This window comes from Triticum aestivum, chromosome 4A (genome assembly GCF_018294505.1).
Source record: "Triticum aestivum cultivar Chinese Spring chromosome 4A, IWGSC CS RefSeq v2.1, whole genome shotgun sequence".
In the NCBI taxonomy this organism is placed as follows: domain Eukaryota; kingdom Viridiplantae; phylum Streptophyta; class Magnoliopsida; order Poales; family Poaceae; genus Triticum; species Triticum aestivum.
The window spans coordinates 680,309,973-680,333,273 of record NC_057803.1 but is presented as its reverse complement, the minus strand read 5'-3'; the positions used below and the strand labels follow the sequence as shown (position 1 = coordinate 680,333,273).

At 48.0% G+C, this 23,301-nt stretch overlaps 4 protein-coding genes and 1 long non-coding RNA gene across 10 annotated transcripts; 3 read left to right on the top strand and 2 right to left on the bottom strand.

Annotated features, from left to right (window-relative positions):
- Positions 1-5,120: 5,120 nt before the first annotated feature.
- On the bottom strand, positions 5,121-8,766 carry LOC123088091 (uncharacterized). 6 transcript variants are annotated; one of them, XR_006441688.1, is made up of 8 exons: positions 8,308-8,766; positions 7,933-8,076; positions 7,784-7,857; positions 7,193-7,380; positions 7,053-7,107; positions 6,337-6,750; positions 6,049-6,108; positions 5,121-5,931 (listed from the first exon to the last, which is right to left on the bottom strand). It is a non-coding gene; the product is annotated as an uncharacterized lncRNA (long non-coding RNA). The 6 variants fall into 6 exon arrangements; XR_006441689.1 differs by having other exon boundaries at positions 8,368-8,766; XR_006441690.1 differs by having other exon boundaries at positions 6,337-6,703; positions 7,933-8,766.
- A 305-nt stretch (positions 8,767-9,071) lies between these two features.
- Positions 9,072-9,703, top strand: LOC123083093 (arabinogalactan protein 1). The gene has a single exon (XM_044505227.1). The coding sequence runs from the start codon at positions 9,191-9,193 to the stop codon at positions 9,542-9,544; it is 354 nt and encodes a 117-aa protein (XP_044361162.1). The 5' UTR covers positions 9,072-9,190; the 3' UTR covers positions 9,545-9,703.
- Positions 9,704-11,875: 2,172 nt separating this feature from the next.
- LOC123083091 (arabinogalactan protein 1) lies at positions 11,876-12,535 on the top strand. The gene has a single exon (XM_044505226.1). The coding sequence runs from the start codon at positions 12,003-12,005 to the stop codon at positions 12,372-12,374; it is 372 nt and encodes a 123-aa protein (XP_044361161.1). The 5' UTR covers positions 11,876-12,002; the 3' UTR covers positions 12,375-12,535.
- Positions 12,536-15,463: 2,928 nt separating this feature from the next.
- On the top strand, positions 15,464-16,102 carry LOC123083090 (arabinogalactan protein 1). Its single transcript, XM_044505225.1, has one exon. The coding sequence runs from the start codon at positions 15,593-15,595 to the stop codon at positions 15,938-15,940; it is 348 nt and encodes a 115-aa protein (XP_044361160.1). The 5' UTR covers positions 15,464-15,592; the 3' UTR covers positions 15,941-16,102.
- A 1,311-nt stretch (positions 16,103-17,413) lies between these two features.
- LOC123083089 (heavy metal-associated isoprenylated plant protein 2) lies at positions 17,414-18,110 on the bottom strand. The gene is made up of 3 exons (XM_044505224.1): positions 18,029-18,110; positions 17,856-17,931; positions 17,414-17,779 (listed from the first exon to the last, which is right to left on the bottom strand). Exons 1-3 carry the CDS (start codon positions 18,035-18,037, stop codon positions 17,457-17,459), a joined length of 408 nt encoding a protein of 135 aa, XP_044361159.1. The 5' UTR covers positions 18,038-18,110; the 3' UTR covers positions 17,414-17,456.
- Positions 18,111-23,301: the final 5,191 nt, after the last annotated feature.

Below are 23,301 nucleotides of genomic sequence, written 5' to 3'. Positions count from 1 at the left end.
TTTCACCAAGATCAATCTGTGGAGTCAACTAGCAGCGAGAGGAGAGTGCATCTACATACCCTTGTAGATCGCGAGCGGAAGCGTTCAAGAGAACGGGGATGATGGAGTCGTACTCGCCGTGATCCAAATCACCGATGACCAAGTGCCGAACGGACGTCACCTCCGTGTTCAACACACGTACGGAGCAGATGACGTATCCTCCTTCTTGATCCAGCAAGGGGGAAGGAGAGGTTGATGAAGATCCAGCAGCACGACAGCGTGGTGGTGGATGCAGCAGTGAACGCAACAGGGCTTTGCCGAGCTTCTGCGAGAGGGAGAGGTGTAGCAGGGGAGAGGGAGGCGCCAAGGCTTGAGGTGCGGCTGCCCTCCCCCCTTTATATAGGCCCCCTAGGGGGGTGCACCGGCCCTAGGAGATGGGATCTCCTAGGGGGGGCGGCCAAGGGGGTGGAGTACCCCCCAAGGCAAGTGGAGGCGCCCCCTCCCCTAGGGTTCCCAACCCTAGGCGCATGGAGGGCCCAAGGGGGGGGGGGCGCACCAGCCCACTATGGGCTGGTTCCCCTCCCCACTTCAGCCCATGGGGCCCTCCGGGATGGGTGGCCCCACCCGGTGGACCCCCGAGACCCATCCGGTGGTCCCGGTACAATACCGGTGACCCCAAAACTTTCCCGATGGCCGAAACTACACTTCCTATATATAATTCTTCACCTCCAGACCATTACGGAACTCCTCGTGATGTACAGGATCTCATCCGGGACTCCGAACAACTTTCGGATTACTGCATACTCATATCTATACAACCCTAGCGTCACCGAACCTTAAGTGTGTAGACCCTACGGGTTCGGGAGACAAGCAGACATGACCGAGACGATTCTCTGGTCAATAATCAACAGAGGGATCTGGATACCCATGTTGGCTCCCACATGCTCCTCGATGATCTCATCGGATGAACCACGATGTCGAGGACCTAATCAATCACGTACTCAATTCCCTTTGTCAATCGGTACGTTACTTGCCCGAGACTCGATCGTCGGTATCCCAATACCTTGTTCAGTCTCGTTACCGGCAAGTCACTTTACTCGTACCGTAATGCATGATCCCGTGATCAACCACTTGATCACATTGAGCTCATTATGATGATGCATTACCGAGTGGGCCAAGAGATACCTCTCCGTCATACAGAGTGACAAATCCCAGTCTCGATTCGTGCCAACCCAACAGACACTTTCGGAGATACCTGTAATGTACCTTTATAGCCACCCAGTTACGTTGTGACGTTTGGCACACCCAAGGCACTCTTACGGTATTCGGGAGTTGCACAATCTCATGGTCTAAGGAAATGATACTTGACATCCAGAAAAGCTACAACAAACGAACTACACGATCTTTGTGCTATGCTTAGGTTTGGGTCTTGTCCATCACATCATTCTCCTAATGATGTGATCCCATTATCAATGACATCCCCATGTCCATAGCCAGGAAACCATGACTATCTGTTGATCAACGAGCTAGTCAACTAGAGGCTCACTAGGGACACATTGTGGTCTATGTATTCACACATGTATTACGATTTCCGGATAATACAATTATAGCATGAATAATAGACAATTATCATGAACAAGGAAATATAATAATCATTTTATTATTGCCTCTAGGGCATATTTCCAACATATTCATCGCTTCTCAGCCGTCTTAGTTGCCCCCTCATCTCTTTAGCAAAAATCCGCCCAAAGTGACAACAGTCGCATTAAAACCTCAAATATGCTCTAAAATCTCAAAATGATCCTCTAATTCTGGGGAGAATTAGCAAATCCCTGTTTCTATTAAGGGGGGGGGGAGTCTCCTGTATTTTTACAACAGAATCTAAAGTATGTGAAATGTTAAATTATGAGAAAAATGGTACAAACAATGCCTCAGGGAACGCTTTGTCATGCGATGTCATTTGACAAATCTTGTGTCATTTCCCAGACCCAGAATAAACTTGTTGCTCTCTTCCCTACTCATTATCGACACGTAATGCACGAAAATGTGACAAAGGCTGACACAAATGTGTTGCTCCTCAATATAAGATGGCACATGTGTGGGTTCCTGCAAGAAGAACAAGTCATGTGAGAGCGATGTGTTATGTTGTGCTGATAGAGAAGTAAAATGACCTAGTTTTCCATACTCGTTGAGATGATTCGCAAGAAAAACTAGTGTTTCTTGTACCATCTTGCTAATTAAGTGCACGTTCTCTAGTTAAGATTCATCTAAATGGTTTTGTACATTTTGCATGTTCAATGCATATCATATTTTGTACCGCATTTCATCTCTTTTTTTGCTGAGTAAATTTTTGAAAATGGGGTAAAATATGTTAAAGCATTCACTAAATGGAGTAATCCGGATGAACAACAATAAAATTGTGGCATCTGCGTGAAATGTCAAAGTAGGGATAAAAACTAGAATTCACCTCTTTCTTTTGCAGCATACTACACCTCATCTCTAATGCATTGCTCCTCCATTGTGTTGTAGATGGAGATGAAGTACTTGGACCTGGTAATGTTCTAGGATGGCGAGGAAGAAGCCGAAAAAGGTGGCAGTAGCCCGACAGCGAGGAAGGCGACGCATATCCTCGTCGGCGGCCAACAATGACATATTAGAGCCCGAGGAGGCTCCGCCGCCTTCTTCTTCTTGCCTTTCCCCTTCTCCGCAACCGTCGGGGCCTTGTGTGGTACCATGGAAGCAGGAGAAGAAGATGCTCTAAGACCAGAGTTTTCTTGCTAGACTACGGGCGTGGAGCAAGGCAGCAAGAGGGACAGAATACAAAGCGGCGAAAGGGGCGAGCGGCTGCGGTTTTCTCCCTCTTTATGACCCAAGAAGGCAATGCGGCAACCCCATGGCGGTTGAGGGCGTGGTGTCCCACTATCCCCCCGCATCGAGGTCACGCGACATGTGTGGCGTGGGGACCGAGGGATCGTTTTCCTTCCTACTCGCCAGTCATCATCACCGCAGTTAATGCAAACCGACGCGGAATCATGGGCGCTATTTCCCACCTTCAGGCGTCGAGCGCCACATGTCCGGCCTCCAAGGACTTCAGGCCACATCTCCTTTCGCGCCTCCCGCTGGCCACACGTAGGACATGGGCCCGGGGGCTACCGTCGGCTCAAAGAGAACCGGGGTAACCCGGGCCGACGAAGGCTAGGCCATGACAGTGGCGCCCGACAAGCTGCACCGCGTTAACAAGCCCCATGAAGGACCATCCTGCTTGGCGGGGCTCTGGCTCCCGACAAGCGGTTCCTGCAGAACCATCCGTGAAGCACCAACCCCCACGATGCATTTTTCCTTCTCCATGAAGGAACCGGAGAATCTACTTGTCAGAGGCGTCAATGCGCACCAGTGCGCTACAGTGACCAGTACCAGTCGCCGGATGGGGCGAGACGCATCCGTCTTCGGACATCGCATCCCGACGAGCTACATCTACCCCTTGTGGACATCCATAGGGACCGAAGAGATGCTACCAACTCCATGCATAGCTACAGGGCTAGACATCCTGTAGCAACCTACTGGCATGAGCAGGCCGCCATGCCCAATTACGTCAGGTCGATACGGATGACTTTTCCTACCATATTTGTAATAGTTATATGGCTACCCCTCAGCAGCAGTGGAGACATGCCCTAGGCAGCCCTGGCGGCTGCCTGGGGCGTGAGGCTAATTTCCTTTATACTCTGCAGAGGACATTGTAGCTACAGTGCTAGAGTGCTCAAAGGCTGCCTGGGGTGGCCGAGGGCGTGGATGAATGCTGGCGCCGCCATTGCCCCGATAAGGGGAAGTCCAAGAGCAGTATAAATAGGGGTGGACTACAACCTAGCAAAGGGTCTTGATTCATTGACAACTTACCACACGCATTGTAACCAACTAGACTAGAAGATAGCAATATCATCCACAACAGGAGTAGAGTATTACACCTTGCAGGTGGCCCGAACCTGGATATCTCTGGTGTGCATGTTTCATCTCGTTTTCTAGTTGTCCGTTCGATGCTCAAGGAAACGTAACGCGTTCAGTCCCTGATCGGACTCATAAAAGGGATGTTGCCCACATCCCAATGGTTGGTTTCTAGACACAATATCAACTATAATCAGTTAACAGGAATTATTAACCACGAACCAACATGTAGTTGAATGATTAAGAGGACAGTGATATCCTCTACCCAACAGAGTTTAAGTCTTAGATTTGACATTGATCCTCACATTTTCCTGGAATTATTCCAGATCTTTCGGCGACGTGCATTTAGTGGGAGGAGATGTCCTCGTCAACTATGAAGGCGTCTGTGACGACTTCGTCAATCTCAAAATAATGTATCGACTCAGTCTATTGAAGATGCTCACTGAGGTAGGTTGTGAGTGCATGCATGCGTTAATAAGAATGAGTGTATATGCGTATATATCAGCGTCTCAGTTTGTATTGTGTTCGAAAAAGAAAAAAGAAACAGAAATGGTTAACCAATTTAGGTTTGGTCCTGACGAGTCATGCATTGCTAGCTAAATTACCACTTAATTTGCTATTTAGTTTATACTTTTTTTTAACACAATACAATCGAAGACGTTTATATATATGAGTATACACTCACCTATCCTTGTGAGCATTACCGAGAGACTAAACTGGCATATCTTCTATAGATTTGACAAAGTCGCCACAGACGACTTCATTATCCACAAGAACGTCTTGTCCCACTGCTCTTATAAGTCAAAGTTATACACCACTCGTGACTTGCCACTATAAAACACATGTCATGCAGCAGCTAGCGCGAAGTCTCCCTGTACTTGAATGAAATACTAGGGGCTGGGGCCCGCCAATGGCGGGCTTCCTGAGAGCGTTCTTGTGGCGCACTTGCCTTGTTGAAGCGCCTCATTGTGCCTCATACAATCATTTTCAGACACACACACACACACACACACACACACACACACACACACACACACACACACACACACACACACACACACACACACACACACATTTCTCTAGTAACATTGAACTAACGGTTGTTAGCCTCACGTTTTCAAATGTCTAACAATGCGATAAAGCCAACATATATAAAGCAAGGCATATCTAACCTTACAAGAACCTCGATCAGGACAATAATATAAAAAGAAGCTATAATTGTAGCTATCCATCACATATTGTTTGCTTCAGAAGAACTGATAGAAAAACTGCAAACTTATATCCTTTCAAAGGGAATCACAGAAAAAATCAAGAGCCTGCAAGGTGCTATTTGTTCATCCTACCAAGAACAGCAACACCAAGTTAATATAACATCCTTTTCTTTGAGAAGCAAACAAGAAATACCTACAATTTGTTCCACTGAAATGTTATAATCCACTCCACTAGCATGTGACATAAAAATTTCCGAGAAAATTGCAGGCTAGTTTCAGCGTGCCAATTTGTAGTATGTACTACAACTGCCTGCTACTATCAGAGTATCATGCATCCATCCACCCCAAAAAAGGAGTAAACGCGGAAACTGACATTGGATGTGGATGAAGTGATCACCTTGAAGATGTGTGGCTTGAGGTGCTTGGAGCAGATCCATTACGCGTGTGCCCCTCTACTCCTACGGCTTCATCAAGATGAAGAGGCTAGAGAGAAGGAGCGACAGAGGTCGTCCCCCTCTCCCTCCGCTGGTGGACCCAAACCATCAGCTAGAACGCGACTAGGGCACGGGGAGGCCATGCCATCACGGATCAACAGCGAGAACGCAGGTCCTCACAAGTTGTAAGCACCCCTAACCACCACGTCGGCATGGTTGAGAAGAGATGGATCTGGGCGGTGGTTTCCGGTGACGAGCGAAATAGAAGTTGCGTGTACCCATAGTAGCTGTGTCGGCAGCAGCCATCACAATGAAATATAATCAATGCGTGTCGTCCTGAGTTCCTGAAAGGTTTCACCTGGATTTTCCTGGACCAATGTAGCAAAAACATGCACAATTTCTCAAACAAGGTTAGATGAAGTATGTGAATCAGATGCAGTATTAATACAACAAAAAATAGCACTGTCATCAAAGGATTCACTTACAATCAAAAGAAGAAGCAACAGCACGATTTTGCTTGTCTCCGTCGGATCTGGACCAGATACCTGCACCATAAAAATACTCAGAAAATGATGGCATAAGAAGATTACCCAGCAATAGAAAAGCAAACTAAATGTAGACGACTGTATCCTTATTGTTAAGATTCATTTAACAAGAATTTCCCGACCATCATTTAAATGAATTGCAAGAATTTTTTTCCTGATATTTAATGTAGAAAGCTAACATTAAATTATATGTTGTGCCATGAACTTATTAAAATTTCCTTGATGTACCTGTATCATGGGATCCATGAGATTCATGGCCTAGTGATCACTAACCATGCCAGTCATCTGCTCCTGGGAGGTAACCCACCCATTGCCATTCCGTAACCTCTGAATGTAGTTTTTCTCCTCCTAGCATTGACATGGAGATGAGCATGAGTCATATTGTGCTCCAGCAATTCACACTAACACTGAATGGAAATGCGTGTAGCACTGCTTGAATGATCAGTAAAGATATGAATGCCATACAAAAAAGTCATAAACCATAACAGAAACTTCCATCCCTTTATATGTGCTCGGACAACAATATCCATGTCTTCAACTGTCGTTCTCTCCATCCATATTCCAGAGTCCTCGAGTGCGTTAATTCTCCACACTCCTGCTGTTCCATTGGACCCCAAAAAAATTGAGGAATGCTCCCTTAACCTATTGTTCAACCTCAAAGTGGAAGCACGGATTTAAACAAACAAACAAACAAACAAACAGCACATAGATGTAATGTGATCAACAAAATTGCGATCATATGACAATTGTGATAAATCATCACATTTATGGTTCAGATCAACAAATTCCAAATCACTTGATATTGGTTACCAACTCTCAGTTAACATGGCAGCAGCAGCAAACTATGGCAGAGGAGAAATAATGGCCTCCAACATGTTCAGACCATGAAGAGAAAAGACTGCCTGAGCATGGCCCGAACAAAGAGAGGGAATGGAGGGCCTTACATAGAGAGACATGGCCTGCACGCCCGCCATGGTGCTCCTCCGTCACACCCGCAGCCTGCAGAAACCAACCGCACGGATCAAATCAAAAAATCCAAAAGAAGAAGATGAGGTGAGGGAAGGAGGATGGAGGGCGTCAGTACCTTTGATGTCTACGTGCTGCAACTCGTCGCCGGCGTCGATGGCAACCACATCAGCAAGCACCGAGAGAAGGCCGTTGTTGCCGTCGTCGTCGCCCCATCCCATCCATCCATGGGTGGGTGTTGGCCTAGGGTTTCATCCCCATCCATCCATTGGTCGGGCCAAACCTCCATGGCCGACCTCGAGCAGACTAAAAAGCAAGTAGGTGGTGAATCCAAATTCAAGAATGGTGTATTATAGTGGTAGATTGGTATACACAGAACACGACACTGCAATGATAAGTAGTAATTCTGTAGTTTTGATGCATAAAAAGAATTGAACAATCCGGTGATCCAAGTATATAGGCAGAGGTTCTATACATAACTTAGGAAATATAGCATAGTAACATATAGTGTATTTTTTCAGTCACACAGGTAACTGAAAATACAGGAGTAGGCAGATCTAATGAATAGCGTGCTATACAAAATAGCGTGGCCTCTAAAAATATGCTATTAGCGAGAGATTGTACATTGATCAATTTAACTAGACAATTTTCTACATGCTATAGCACGCAAGTAAATTATGTCCAGGTACCATCTCGGCAAGCTCATTACCAAAACCAATATTTCTGAAGCACTGAAACTTGGAACTGAAGCTGATTACTGAATCAAATATCCTGGAGTTGGACCTGAAGCACTTTTGAAATGTGAGGATTGCTTAGTGTTTTTGTCAACCAAGGACAAAGGAAGAGGTCAGGGGGGACCTGGATCCCGCTGCCAGTGGAGTCTACAGGGGTGGCACTATACAACTCCGAACAGGAAGCCGAGAACAGGCGAACTCCCGCTGCATTCCTGAGCATCCGACAACAACCTTGCACTCCCTGCTAATCTTTGCCACAGGTGGTGACCTGCAACAGTTAAGTTCAACTTTTTATACTACCATGCCTCAAAGAAGAGAAAACTGAATCAAAGCAGCACATCGGCCTAAGGCATCAGCAAGAACAAAAGTAATAACACATTAAAAAGTAAAAATAATTCTTAGAGAGAGCACAATTTCTATCTATAGAGAGAAAGGAAAAGAAGTGGGTAGACACTTGCATCTTCTGGCCAGCGGGGAAGAAGACCAACTCTACCACAACCTCATGGCAGAGCCGTGTGTCGTGGGGATCCCATGGAGGTGCACACAGAGTACGGCGTACCGGCAACCTCCACCGCGTGACGTTGCTGCCCCCATCCTCTACGCCCCCCCCCCCCTCCCCCACCCCTTTGCTGTGGTGGGCGGCGCAGCTCCGGCCGGCCGGCGTGGATGGGCTGCTGGGTGGGCCGAGTCCGCTCGGGAACGGACAGAGATGGGCGGAGCAGCTCCGGGCGACGGCGAAGAGGACTATCGATGGGCACCGGAGTGGAGGTGGCTCCGGCCGGCTGTGCGCGCGGCGGCGGCTAGGAACCCTAGCATCACGGTGGAGAGCGGGCTGCGAGGAAAAGAGGATGCGTTTTCGCCGATGCCATCGCTACTTTTTACAGGCGAGGTGCGGTACAGTAAAAGGAGACGTGGCTAGCGCGGTTACTCGACCTTGATGCGCACCTGAATGGTTTTAATTGACGCGTTCAGGATCCACCAGGTTCCTCGAAACTAGTCGTTAGACGACCTCGTGATCAGTGATTATCCCCGGTGATCCCAGGACACGGTGCCGCAGCGAGACGGGATCAAACCTGGCACGGCGCCGCCCCGCGAAGGCATCCCACCTGTCTCGCTGACAGACTGGTCTCTCTCACGCGTCGATGCCGTTGGCGACAGTGATACACGGGCCAACGGCAGCCCGAGACCCGAACGTTACAGCTGTTGCCCACCTCAACCGACGTTTAGGATCGTCAGTCTCCCGCTATAAAATCGCGCCTCCTCCATCGTTCCCAATTCACAGCTCGCAGCTCACCATCTTCTCTCCTCTCCCAAGCATTCGCTCGCCGTCCTCTCCTCTCTGAATCTTCTCGGGCAAGTCTTTCACCGTCGACAACAACCAGATGGCTCGCTTCGCCGTGGTCGCCGCCATCCTCGCCCTCCTCGCAGTCGCCGCCGCCGCGCAGGGCCCCATGCCGGCGCCCCGGATGGCCCCGCTTCCGGCGCCACCGGCGAGGTCCCCGGTCGCCACCCCTCCAACCGCCGCGTCGCCGTCCCCGATGGCATCTCCCCCTGCCCCGACGACCGACGCGCCGACCGACGCTCCCTCCGCGATGACGCCGTCCGCGGTCTCCGCCACACCCTCCGGCGCCCCCATCGGCGCCCCGAACGGCACCCCCGCGAGCTCCGCCGTGTACTCATCCGCCGCCAGCTTCGTCGCGGTCGCCGGAGCGGTGGCCGCCGCCATCGTGTTCTAGATGCAGCGACGACTCTCCTTGCTGTTGTCTATACAGTTTCATCGTTTCTGAGATTCTTTGCTACAAGTATTATAGATCGAGGAAAGGTTACACGACATTGCGATGTAATCTTGTTGTGAGATTATTATGAATATAATATAAAATTCGTTCATTTGTTAACTTATATATTCTCATCCCGTGGATGTGCCCGGCCCTTTTCAGCTTAAGTTTCTGACACACTACGGGCTATAAATTCAGTTTCATTATAATTCTTACAAACTACTCTGTTCTCTGACTTGTACTCTTGGAGTGGGGAAAACCAGCATCAACGACTATAGAACAGAGGAAACTAGCCGTTAGTACATGATCCAAACCTCACATTTGGCTATCATGTGAAAAGTTTTTTTTTTGTGTATGTCAAAGAACCACAAGATGGTACTCCACCTAGGACGATAAAAGAAATGCCGAAGAGCTCATCTACAGAGTGAGGGGTGAAAATACCTCAGTTTGTTACTCGTGCCACTAACAATTTATAACGATGATTGTCTCGCTTATCTTTTTTTTTTTTTGCGAAATGGTTGTCTCGCTTATCACATGAATAGATCGTGTTACAAAATTCTAAAGCCTACACCCAGTTTAAATTTAGCCGTGCTCAATCTACATTGAATATTCGCCGCTTCTCCAACATCTTAGTTGTCCCCTCACCTTTAAGCAAAAAGTCACCCAAAATGACAACAGCCACATTAAAACCTCAAATATGCTCTAAAATCTCAAAATGATCTTCTACTTCGGCGGAGAATTAACAGATTCCCAATTCCATAAAAAAGAAGGGGAGTTTCCTCAGGAAACGGTTTGTCATGCAAAGAATCTAACATATGTGAAATGTTAAATTATGTGAAAAATGGTACAAACAATGACCTCAGGAAACGGTTTGTCATGCGAAGTCATTTCACAGATCTAGTGTCATTTTCCAGACCGAAGAATAAACTTGTTGCTCTCTTCCCTGCTCATTATCGACATGTAATACACGAAAGTGGGACAAAGACCGCCACAAAAGTGTTGCTCCTCAATATAAGCTGGCACATGTGTGGGGTTCCTTCAAGAAGAACAAGTCATGTGAGAGTGATGTGTTATGCTTGCGTTGATAGAGAAGAAAAATGACCTGGTATTTCATACTTGTTGAGATGATTTGCAAGAAAAACTAGTGCATCTTGTACCGTCCTGCTAATTAAGTGCACACCCACTAGTGAAGTTTCAGCTAAATGGTTTTGTACATTTTGCATGTTCAATGCATATCATATTTTGTACCCCATTTCATCTCTTTTTATGTCGAGTAAATTTCCGTAAATGGGGTAAAAACCGGTAAAGCATCCACTAAATGGAGTAATCCGGATGAACAACTATAAAATTGTGTCATCTGCGTAAAAAATGTCAAAGTAGGGATAAAAACTAGAATTCACCTCTCTCTTATCTCTACTGCATTGCTCTTTCTCCATTGTGCTGTAGTGCATCTTTTGTACGGGCACTTTATCATATCTTCTGTACCGGATGCTTGTAGCTATACCAATTAAGAACTCACAAAACTATCATTCATGAATGGTGAGCTATCTCAAAACAAATAACACGTAGAACTTCTCGTCGCTACTTATATGCATGGTGCAAACCCTGGTGAGTGATCTACTTCATCTGTTTCTAAATATAAGTTTTTTTAGACATTTCAACACAGACTACATACGAATGTATATTGCACATAAGTATTTTAGAGTGTATAGATTTACTCATTTTGCTTCATATGTGTCCGTATTGAAATCTCTAAAATGGCTTATATTTAGAAACATACGGAGCAGTGATGAAGCGGTCGTGGAGCAACCATCGCCTCATTTTCCCTCCGCGATTTGGCTTACTCTTTCTAGTACCAAGTCAAAACTCGGCACAATTTTCACCGCAAAAAAAATTAAAATTCTGCACAATTTTCTACCACTGGCCTACCGACTACGGACTACCAAACCTACGTGATGCAGCAGCCGACTCGAAGTCTCAACAGAAAAATCGTAGATCCAATCTCGATGTTCGACGCAACGTGTCTGGAAACTAGTCGTTGGACCTTCCCCTGGCTTAAAGATCCAATCTTGACGTTGGACGCGGCAGCTGCCCACGACGCGGTGCCGCGGCGTGAAGGGATCAACTTTGCGCGGCGCCGTCCCCGCGCGCCAACATATCTCCACCTGTAACGCTGACAGCCTGCTCTCACGCGTCGTCGCTGCCCATGACCACAGCCGGAGACTCGAACGTTACAGCTCTTGCCTACCTTCACCGACATTTAGAATCGCCTAAGCATCTCTCTATAAATAGCAGCCTCCTCCTCCCATCCCAATTCACAACTCGCAGCTCAAGCACAGCTTCTACAATCTACACAGAGCCTAAGCATCCGCGCTCTATCATCTCATCACCTCTCCAAATCGCCATCAACAGCTACCAGATGGCTCGCTTCGCCGTGGTCGCCGCCATCATCGCCCTCCTCGCCGTCTCCACCGCCGCGCAGGGCCCCATGCCGGCACCCAGGATGGCCCCTCTCCCCGCACCTCCGGCGAGGTCCCCGGCCACCGCCCCTGCGCCGGTCGCCACCCCGCCCACCGCCGCGTCACCGTCCCCGATGGCCTCTCCCCCTGCCCCGCCCACCGACGCGCCGACGGATGCTCCCTCCGCGATGACGCCGCCCGCGGTCTCCGCCACACCCTCCGGCGCGCCCATCGGCGCCCCCACCGGCACCCCCGCGAGCTCTGCCGTGTACTCGTCCGCCGCTAGCTTCGTCGCAGTCGCCGGAGCGGTTGCCGCCGCCATCGTCTTTTAGATGCAGCGACGACTCTGCTACTCTGCTCGGTGTTGTCTACACAGGTTCATTGTTTCTAAGATTCTTTATTATAGACGGAGGAAAGGTTACACGACATTGCGATGTAATCTTGTTATACGAGATTAATATGAATATAAAATTCTTTCATTTGATACTTGAAATTACCCTGTAGTGGATATGTATTTTCCTTTCCAGCTTAGTTTCTGATATACTACGGGCTACAAATTCAGTTTCAGTATAATTCTTACCAGCCGCTTTGCTCTAGTATGTCTAGTATGTTGCTCAAACGCCATTTTAGCATGTTCTTCTCAGGGTAGTTCTCTGATTTGTACAAGTGTAAGATTGGGGAAAATCAGCATCAAGGACTGTTGAACACAGGAAACTGGCCGTTTTTAGATGATTCGGAACTCAAATTTGTCTATCATGTGAAAAGTATTTTCAACGTAAAAATGGTAAAAGAAATACCGAAGAGCTCAACTACAGAATGAGGGGTGAAAGTACTTTGGTTTCTTACTCGTGCCACTAACTTTCTGTAACGATGATCGTCCCGCATATCTGATGAGAAGATCCGGTTACAAAATTCCAAAGCTTATATCCCAATTTATAATTATTTATTTTTTGGAAAAGGAGGTTAAGATCCTCGGCTTCTACATCAATCGATGCCTACGGTCATCTTTATTTATTTATTTATTATTCAACATAGGTCTAACAAAAATATACATCAAGTCACCCGAAGCCATCACTCACACCTACGAAACTCGATAATGTGGAGTGCTCTCACTCCTCATATCTAAAACTGGTGTCGTCGCTGATCCATCCACATAACGTATCGGAACCCACAACCGGTGCAGCAGACCTAAAGCGTACACTACATGCACACATTTTAGACGCCGTCATCATCATCGAACCGCTGACCCATTTTCAGGAGAGAGATTTGTATCATCCTTGCCAGTACGTCCATCCGTCGACGCCACCAGGGTGCCCAACGGCGCCATCGCCCCGCGCTCGTTTGTCCAGACGCGAAGATTCTGGAAGATCAGTCATGCGTAGCACCTGCCGACCAGGCCTGATAGAACGTAGCACCTGTCGGTCAAGCATGACTTGACATCTCCATCGAAAGCTTTGTGCATGACGAATCCGCTCCACCTCCTGCCTCTGCCTTCCAGCTCTGCCCCACAAACGATGCTCCCAAAAGAGAAAACAATACCGCAGTACCACCATCGTTCGATCTGAAAGACCAGATCCTAGGATTTCCCCCGGAGCAACACGAGTGGGTCGACAGTAGTTACACAACGATGCCTTCATCAAGGTAACGACGCAGAATGCCGCCATCGCCTGCCATCGGCTCAGTTTTCACCGGCAACTATGTCTTCCCGGGTCGCAACCGGAACTAGATGGCGGATCTCGAGATCTGACCATCCAGCCTCATGCCGACCACCTCCGATGGAGGAGATAGCCACCACCGCCAACGGCACCGGCCAGATCAGATATGACCGGAGGCGTCGCCGACCAGTCAACCATGGCCACATCTCCTCCTGGTCCGCCCTCCCCAAGAAGCCGCCGGAGCAGCGTCGAACCGCCAGGAAAGACGAAGACCGAAGGGCGATTTCGCGCCGCCGGTCCCTCCAGACCGCGGGGCTGCAGCCTAGATCCCCGCTGTCCCCATCACCGGCGGCGCTCGGGCTTAGCCGGCGCACGTCTCTGGGGACGGCGAGGTGGAGGAGAGGGAGGGGGGGCGCGGGCCGGGGCACTGGGTTTGGCCCCCTGATTGCCTTGGAGGGAGCGATCGAGGGAGCCCTGAAGCGATACGAGAGGGAGGGAGCGATCCTTAGGTTGTTTTAGTTTGCTCGTGTCCTCCCAATTTATAATTAATCGTGCGCAATCTATGTTCTATATATTTTCGCCTCTCCAGCATCTTAGTTTGAAGTGACAACAGTCATATTAAAACCTCAAATATGCTGTGAAGAAGAAGAAGAAGAGGCAGCCACACAAGAAAAGAAGAAGCAGCAGCATCACAACAACAACATCGGAAGAAGAAAAAGAAGAAGAGGATGAGGAGGAAGAAGAGGAAAATGATGGACTTCTACCTAGTTAGCATCGTTGAACTTTTCCCTTTTCAGCCGTATTTCTCTTAATAACTTGTACTGCCATTTGCTAGTAGCTAGGAAAAACTGCTGTTTGTTTTCTAGTTAGGACAATATGATGTTCAGTGTGTATGGTATGGTCATCACTAGTGAAAAGTGATGATCACATTTTATGTCGTTTGCTACCAAACAACATGTTATTTGTATAACAGCAGCGACGCAGGCAACCAAATAGCAAGGTAGAAATTGCTTTCCTCATGCACGGAGCCTAATGCAGTCAACCAAACTACACGCAGTTGCTCCTTTTTAGCCTACATTTAGTTTAAACAGGCCCAACTAAGATAAATACGCGAAATGCCTAAAACGGAGTGGTGAACCAAACGCACCCCTAGTGGCGAAACGGTTGTGGAGCACCATCGCCTCGTTTCCCCGCTGCAATTTGGCTTACAAGGCAAAATCCTGCACAATATTCTACTGGCCTACCGACTACGGACTACCAAACGTACGCGATGCAGCATAACGGAAAAATGGTACTGTAGATCCGATCTTGACGTCCGACGCAAGTACGCAACGTGTCTCGAAACTAGTCTAGGCGTTAGACCTCGCCAGATTACTATTCCTAGACCCAATCTTGACGTGTCACCATTCATGCTCCCGCGTACGTGACTTGATTTGATTGAAACAAAATAAAACGCGGTTCCACCCTCTTAAAATCAGAGGGAGAGATGATTAGATTAAAAAGAAAAAAAAACAACCATAAGATGAAATGAAAGCACGGATTGGAACATGGGGAAAGAGGCAAGCCGAATCCGCTGCCCATGACGCGGTGCCGCTGCGCGAAGGGATCGACTTTGCAGTGCACGGCGCCGTCCCGCGCGAGAAGATCTCCACCTGTACGCGGATAGCCTGGACTAACGCGTCGTTGATGACTCGCTGCCCATGACGACAGCCTGAGACTTGAACGTTCCAGCTCCCGGCTGCCTCCGGCTACGATAAATACCAGCCTCCTCCCTCCATCCCAATCCACAACTCGCTGCTCAAGCACAGCTTCCAGCCTCCTACACACAGAGCTAAGCGTCTGCTTGCTATCATCTCACCTCGTCTCCTCTCCGAATCACCATCGGCAGCTACCAGATGGCTCGCCTCGCCGTGGTCGCCGCCATCATGGCCCTCCTCGCCGTCGCCACCGCCGCGCAGGGCCCCATGCCGGCGCCCAGGATGGCCCCGCTACCGGCGCCTCCGGCGAGGTCGCCGACCACCGCCCCTGCGCCGGTCGCCACCCCGCCCACCGCCGCGTCGCCGTCCCCGATGGCCTCTACCCCGGCCCCTACCACCGACGCTCCCTCTGCGATGACGCCCTCCGCGGTCTCCGCCACGCCCTCCGGCGCCCCCACCGGCACTCCCGCGAGCTCTGCCGTGTACTCGTCCGCCGCCAGCTTCGTCGCAGTCGCCGGAGCGGTCGCCGTAGCGGTCATGTTCTAGATGGAGGGACGACGACTCTGCTTCGTCTTGTCTATACAATTTATATTGTTTCCGCGGATTCTTTATTAGAGACCGATGAAGATTATACGACATTGCGATGTAATCTTGTTACACATGCATGAGATTATTTATGAATATACAATTCTTTCGTTTGTTTCCTTATATTCTTCTCCCGTGGTTTTTGTATGTGCCTGTTTCTCTCAGCTTATCTTCGGATGTGCATTACTCAATTTTACTGGTAGGAGCAGGGAACATCTGCATCGACGGCTGTAGAACACAGAGGAGACTCGCCTTTCTTAAATTAGTACTGCCACCATTGCCCTCCTTCGTTGGAACCACACTCTTCCCCCATCCCTGTTGACGAAAAACGCACACCCCATCGCCCCCCTTCGCCAGCCGCCGTCCTCTCTTCCCCTGTTACCATGTCGGTTTGGCTGTGCCCTCCTTGCGGACCTTTGCCTGACGAGACCAAAGAGGACCGCATCGAGAGAGAGTGGGTTAATGATGAAGTCCGCATTAAGACTTAATGGACGTTGTTTGCGGCCACCTTCCCACCGCTTTTGTGTACTTTGATCACATTTTGATAGCCACCACCGCAGAAATGGCAGGCACGCTCATGCCGGCTTTCTAGACTGTGGACTTGTGCCGCCTACATGACACATAGGTGTTGGTGGACCGCGTGGCTGCGGATGTCGTGGCAGCCAAAGCCTTCCCCGACTGCGAGATCACTCCGAAGAGGATGAAGAACTCGTAGTTTAGCAGAGAATCGTTTTAGTCCTTCTTGAAATCCATTTTGTAAATGCATATAGAATTCCTAGTTGAGATCGATGTTTAATCCATTATTGAAAAACTTGCAAGGTGAGGAATGAAATTGAACTGAAGTCTAAATCTAGCGTGTTATGAATTTTGGATTTTTGGGAACAACAGTTGCAATCGATGACAAGTAAGCGGGATGCACATCTAAAATTTATGAAGGTTGCCGTTTTGGCGATTCTGTGTTTATGCACAGCCGCCGCCGTGTCCTTCATATCTAGATGGAGCACTGTATATCCTACATGACGACCGCACATGCGAAAAATTTGCTAGAGTTGCTCTTAGATGTGTGTTGAGGAAGACTAGCTAGCAAACATGCGCTAGCTAACCGCGTCCAAATTTTTTGTGGGTCAAATGTACAAGCGCATCACACAGGGGCGGCGCCAGGAGTCTTCTTAGGTATTCGGTTGAATACCCAAGATTTTGACAAACCATTAAAATTTTATATAAAACAAGCGATTTTTTTTTTGCAAAACAGTGATGATTTGGGCAAAATGAATACCCTTCTCCAAAATGAATACTCACCCTCTAGAACCTGGCGCCACCACTGGCATCACACCCTAGAGAAACCAAGGGAAATTCCAGTGCCAAATATGATCATAATTTATGATACGCTTCATAAAAATAACCGACAAAAAGGTGAATACAAAAAAGTTCAGAGAAATAAGAAGTGAACACGAAAGTTCGCTAGTAGCTTGCAAAATCACACGATGATGCAATGGCCGTCAGGCTCCTCCTCGTAGCACACGATGGCCGCGCCAGGGTACGGCGGCATCGGCCGGGGACAGCACGCATTGCCGGGGCCGGAGCAGCAGCAGGGCGGCGCCGGCTTGGGTGTTTCAGACTTCTTTGGTTCGTCGGGCTTCTTGGCCGGCTCGGGCTTCTTCTCCTCCACCTCAGGCCCGACGCTGACGACGACCGCCGTGAACTTGGCCTTCCGCAGCGCGCTCGCAATGCACACCACGTCGACGTCCCCCACCACGGTCAGCGTCCCCTTCTCGCCGTCCACCGCCATCGACTTGATACCTGCATTACAACCGATGGTCGAGCACGAACTTGCAAATAAATACACGGTCCTTGGCTTCTGCAAGCTTATGCGTACCTGGGAGCTTGGCGACGACGCTCATGGCGCCGGCCTTGCACCGCTCGGCGGTGATGTCCACCTTGAGCACGATCTTCTGTAAAAGAGACCAGATGAACAAATGCAGAGTTAAATCATACAGTAGTTAGCAACGAAAATGGTTTCGATAGTGGGGCTGGGGAATCGGCTCTTACCTTGGACATGGTGATTGGTGATGAACTGATGAATGATCCGGAGGAAGAGAAAGGTGGAGGCTTTGCTGTTCTTTAGTTGAGCTCCACAATTGTGACTTGTGACAGCTCGTCACACCAGCATTATGAGTAGACATGGCAACCTGTAACTCGTGTCTCCTCTGGTTGAGCATGTAATGATTGTGCGGAAGTCAACACCGTAACGAACTCGTGGCGTTCGGTGCACAACAGAAAGCACGTTTTCCATTTCGTCATGCCGTCGCAGGCTAATTCGTTCAAGTAAAACCTTGTGTTTCTCATAATTGCCATTGTTCACGCAGGGAAAACTGCTACTGTCGGACAATCAGACATACAGTAAATTTAGATAATTGCCAAAATAAGCACTCTCATCGCAAAGTCGGAAAGTTTTTGTTTTTGTAAAATCTTCGGAGTAGAAAATTCCAGTCTGTTTTTTTAACACAGTACAATTGAAGGCCTTTACATACACGTACAAACACTCGTCGCTATATACCCACGTACACCTTACTCCTATGAGCATCTTCGAAAGACTGGCCCAACACAACATTTCGAGATTGACAAAGTCATCACCGGCACTTCGTAGTCGACGAGAACGTCTCCTTCCATTAAGACTACACACAGTGGGAGTAACATAGGTAGTAACACCACACATATCTAGGTTAAATAAATGATGTGACATGCAATGAATGAAGAAAGAGATGAAAATGATAACATAGCTAGTTACTACTAGTATAAGTAACATCACACATATTAAGGCAATATGTGCCTATAGCCTAATAAATGAAGTGCTCCATGTTACCACACATATGTTACTCCCTACTATAGAGATAGTAACATAGACTAGTAACATGTGCCCATGTTACTAGTCTATGTTCCTACCCATTGTGGATAGTCTAAACGAATATTGGCGAAAAGACTGAACTAAATCTAGGAAAACGCGAGCACCAGCGTCAAGTCCACGACTTGAACTCTGGTGGGCTGGTTCCACCACAAAGAACTTAACCAATCTGACCTACACTCAATTCCCAAAATTTTCCGGCATGTTGAAGTTGCCCCGGAAAGCAGAGTGACAACTTCAATCACTGCAATAGATTTCCAAAGTTGCAACTAAATTATCCTACGTTCTATTTAAAATTATTCGTGATGCTTCTTGTTTTATCTTTGGTAAAGAACATATTCAATCAATATATCGAGATGATATGCTTGCACTATGAATGCACTGTCTCTACAAAACACAATGCACACAGTTGACACGTCCAACACAACCAAAAATTTTCATTTCATGAAAATTTAAAAAAAGACCAATCTTAAATGGTGTAGATCCAAGAAAATTAAAAACTGAACACCAAAAAAATACTCATAACACCCCCACGTCGTCCAATTCGGGCGACACTGGAGGCAACTTGCACCGCCAATTATTGATCCCGCCCTAACCATTCCTTCCCACGCCTCCACCGGTCCATGCCGCCGAGAAAATCCCCAGTAGTAAGCGGTGGGGCTCCTCTCATCACACCTACCCCTGCCACGTCGCCGACATTTCCTTCCCCTGTCGGCTCCTTGGTAGTTGGCGTGCGTTCATCCAGCGCTCCTAGCGTGTAGCCAACAAGTGGTTGGCCGAATCTGGCCTCCCTCATTGTCTAACGGACACTCCTCCCTTTCCATCTCCTCTCCCGTCTTCCTCCATCTACCTTCCCCTAACCCTATACCCTTGTAGATGCCCGTGTTGTTGCTCCTCGGGGACGAAGGAGGACCCCCACTAAGTGGAGTTGTGCACGTGGGCAACGGGGCTATTGTCCACCTTGGCAGCTAGCATCTATGGGAGACCCTCTAAGTGTCGGTAGTTGCCCAAATCTGGGACAACACCCGGGCTTCCGGCTTAGGGGCGGCGGCCACCGTCCACACATTCGTGGGGAAGGGATTTCTATCGCCGTTGAGTTCATTTCAACCCTAGCCCGGCGTGGTCGGTGAGGATTAGCAGTGGTCCTGAGCATTTCCAAAGTGGGTTGTGGTCGTGGAGCAACGCCGAGTTGCGCCATCGTGTGGGTTTGCTAGTTCCTTTCGGTGGTCGTGGTCCAGTAGTTGGTCACTACATAACTATTTTGTATTATCCACACAACTTACTTGTGCAATACTCAAGCCCAAATTTGGACCTTATCACTCATGGGAAAAGGAATAATAATCTGAGTTTATGAGAAGACAAAAAGGAAGATAGTCTTGTGTTAACACAATTGATCATTAAGCAATGTAGAGGACTTATAATCGATTTTAGTGTAAGGATGAGGGAATGCCATGCAACGAAATGTTTCAACAAAAAAATTTCATTCACGTGAAAATGGGTTTTTTGTATCGAAGAGCCTTGGTATGCTCATCCACGTAAATTCATACAACTCAACTACAACGATAGGTGAGAATACCACTTTCTCACTCATGCCATTAAAATCTTTCTGGACTAGTTTGACAAATTATAATGGTGTTTGTCGTACATATCAGAAAGAAGATACCGGATTAGAAAACTCTAAAGCTTTCATCTAATTCGTATTTAGTCACGAGCAATCTACCAGTGTGATCTTGTAGCCCAATAGAGAACCAATTTTTTGGCCACCTAAATCCATTTTTATGAGGAGAGAGGAGATTTAGGTAGCTACTCCCTCTGTTCCACAATATAGTGCGTATAGATTTTCAAAAAGTAAAACTTTATAAACTTGATCAAGTTTGTAGAGAAAAACATATGCATCTAGAATACCACAGACATATCATTAGATACATCATAAGCCATATTTTCATATTGTATAAATTTTGTATTGTAGATATAAATAGTTTTCTCTATAAACTTGGTCAAAGTTTGTAAGGTTTGACTTTCAAGAATATCTATATGCACTACATTATGGAACGGCCGGAGTATTTTTTTTGTTCTTTTACAGTATACCTAAAATTGGATACTCAAACTTCAAATTCAAATGAAACATAAAGATCCGACGATGGAGAGGCTGGAGGGTGGATCCGATGACAGAGACGCTGGAATTAGGCGGGATGGTGGGTGAACCTGTTGGGGAACGTAGCAGAAATTCAAAAAATTTGCAAAAACCTTTTGACTATGTTCAGGATAATTAAGTTCATCTTATGAACTCCCACTCAGATAGACATCCCTCTAGTCATCTAAGTGATTACATGATCCGAGTCAAACTAGGCCGTGTCCGATCATCACGTGAGACGGACTAGTCATCATTGGTGAACATCTTCATGTTGATCGTATCTTCTATACGACTCATGTTCGACCTTTCGGTCTTCGTGTTCCGAGGCCATGTCTGTACATGCTAGGCTCGTCAAGTTAACCCTAAGTGTTTTGCGTGTGTAAATCTGTCTTACACCCGTTGTATGTGAACGTTAGAATCTAACACCCGATCATCACGTGGTGCTTCGAAACACGAACTGTCGCAACGGTGCACAGTTAGGGGAGAACACTTCTTGAAATTGTTGTAAGGGATCATCTTATTTACTACCGTCGTTCTAAGCAAATAAGATGTATAAACATGATAAACATCACATGCAATCAAATAGTGACATGATATGGCCATCATCACTTTGCTCCTTTTGATCTCCATCTTCGGGGCTCCATGATCATCATCGTCACCGGCATGACACCATGATCTCCATCATCATGATCTCCATCATCGTGTCTTCATGAAGTTGCCTCGCCAACTATTACTTCTACTACTATGGCTAACGGTTAGCAATAAAGTAAAGTAATTACATGACGTTTAAGTTGACACGCAGGTCACAAATAAATAAAGACAACTCCTATGGCTCCTGCCGGTTGTCATACTCATCGACATGCAAGTCGTGATTCCTATTACAAGAACATGATCAATCTCATACATCACATATATCATTCATCACATCCTTTTTGGCCATATCACATCACATAGCATACCCTGCAAAAACAAGTTAGACGTCCTCTAATTGTTGTTTGCATGTTTTACGTGGCTGCTATGGGTTTCTAGCAAGAACGTTTCTTACCTACGCATGAACCACAACGTGATATGCCAATTGCTATTTACCCTTCATAAGGACCCTTTTCATCGAATCCGATCCGACTAAAGTGGGAGAGACAGACACCCGCCAGCCACCTTATGCAACTAGTGCATGTTTGTCGGTGGAACCGGTCTCACGTAAGCGTACGTGTAAGGTTGGTCCGGGCCGCTTCATCCCACGATGCCGCCGAATCAAGATAAGACTAGTAACGGCAAGCATATTGAACAATATCGACGCCCACAACTACTTTGTGTTCTACTCGTGCAAAGAATCTACGCAATAGACCTAGCTCATGATGCCACTGTTGGGGAACGTAGCAGAAATTCAAAAATTTCCTACGTAACACCAAGATCTATCTATGGAGAGACCAGCAACGAGTAGAAAGGGGAGTGCATCTACATACCCTTGTAGATCGCTAAGCGGAAGCGTTCAAGTGAACGGGGTTGATGGAGTCGTACTCGTCGTGATTCAGATCACCGATGATCCTAGTGCCGAACGGACGGCACCTCCGCGTTCAACACACGTACAGCTCGACGATGTCTCCCACGCCTTGATCCAGCAAGGAGAGAGGGAGAGGTTGAGGAAGACTCCATCCAGCAGCAGCACAACGGCGTGGTGGTGATGGAGGAGCGTGGCAATCCTGCAGGGCTTCGCCAAGCACCTACGGGAGAGGAGGAGGTGTCACGGGAGGGAGGGAGGCGCCAAGGGCTCAGGTATGGATGCCCTCCCTCCCCTCCACTATATATAGGGGCAGGGGAGAGGGGGGAGGCGCAGCCTTGCCCCTTCCTCCAAGGAAGGGGTGCGGCTAAGAGGGGGGGAGGAGTCCATCCTCCCCAAGGCACCTCGGAGGTGCCTTCCCCCTTTAGGACTCTCCCCTTTTTCCTATATCTTGGCGCATGGGCCTCTAGGGGCTGGTGCCCTTGGCCCATGTAGGCCAAGGCGCACCCCCTACAGCCCATGTGGCCCCCCGGGGCAGGTGGCCCCACCCGGTGGGCCCCCGGGACCCTTCCGGTGGTCCCGGTACAATACCGATGACCCCGAAACTTGTCCCGATGGCCGAAACAGGACTTCCTATATATAAATCTTTACCTCCGGACCATTCCGGAACTCCTCGTGACGTCCGGGATCTCATCCGGGACTCCGAACAACATTCGGTAACCACATACAAACTTCCTTTATAACCCTAGCGTCATCGAACCTTAAGTGTGTAGACCCTACGGGTTCGG

Bases quoted from the DNA above. Each gene is read 5' to 3' on its own strand.
- LOC123083091 (XM_044505226.1), top strand. From the start codon at position 12,003: ATGGCTCGCTTCGCCGTGGTCGCCGCCATCATCGCCCTCCTCGCCGTC.
- LOC123083090 (XM_044505225.1), top strand. From the start codon at position 15,593: ATGGCTCGCCTCGCCGTGGTCGCCGCCATCATGGCCCTCCTCGCCGTC.
- LOC123083089 (XM_044505224.1), bottom strand. The intron at 17,780-17,855 runs GTACGCATAAGC...GTTGTAATGCAG, and splicing joins CGTCGTCGCCAAGCTCCCAG to GTATCAAGTCGATGGCGGTG.
- LOC123083093 (XM_044505227.1), top strand. From the start codon at position 9,191: ATGGCTCGCTTCGCCGTGGTCGCCGCCATCCTCGCCCTCCTCGCAGTC.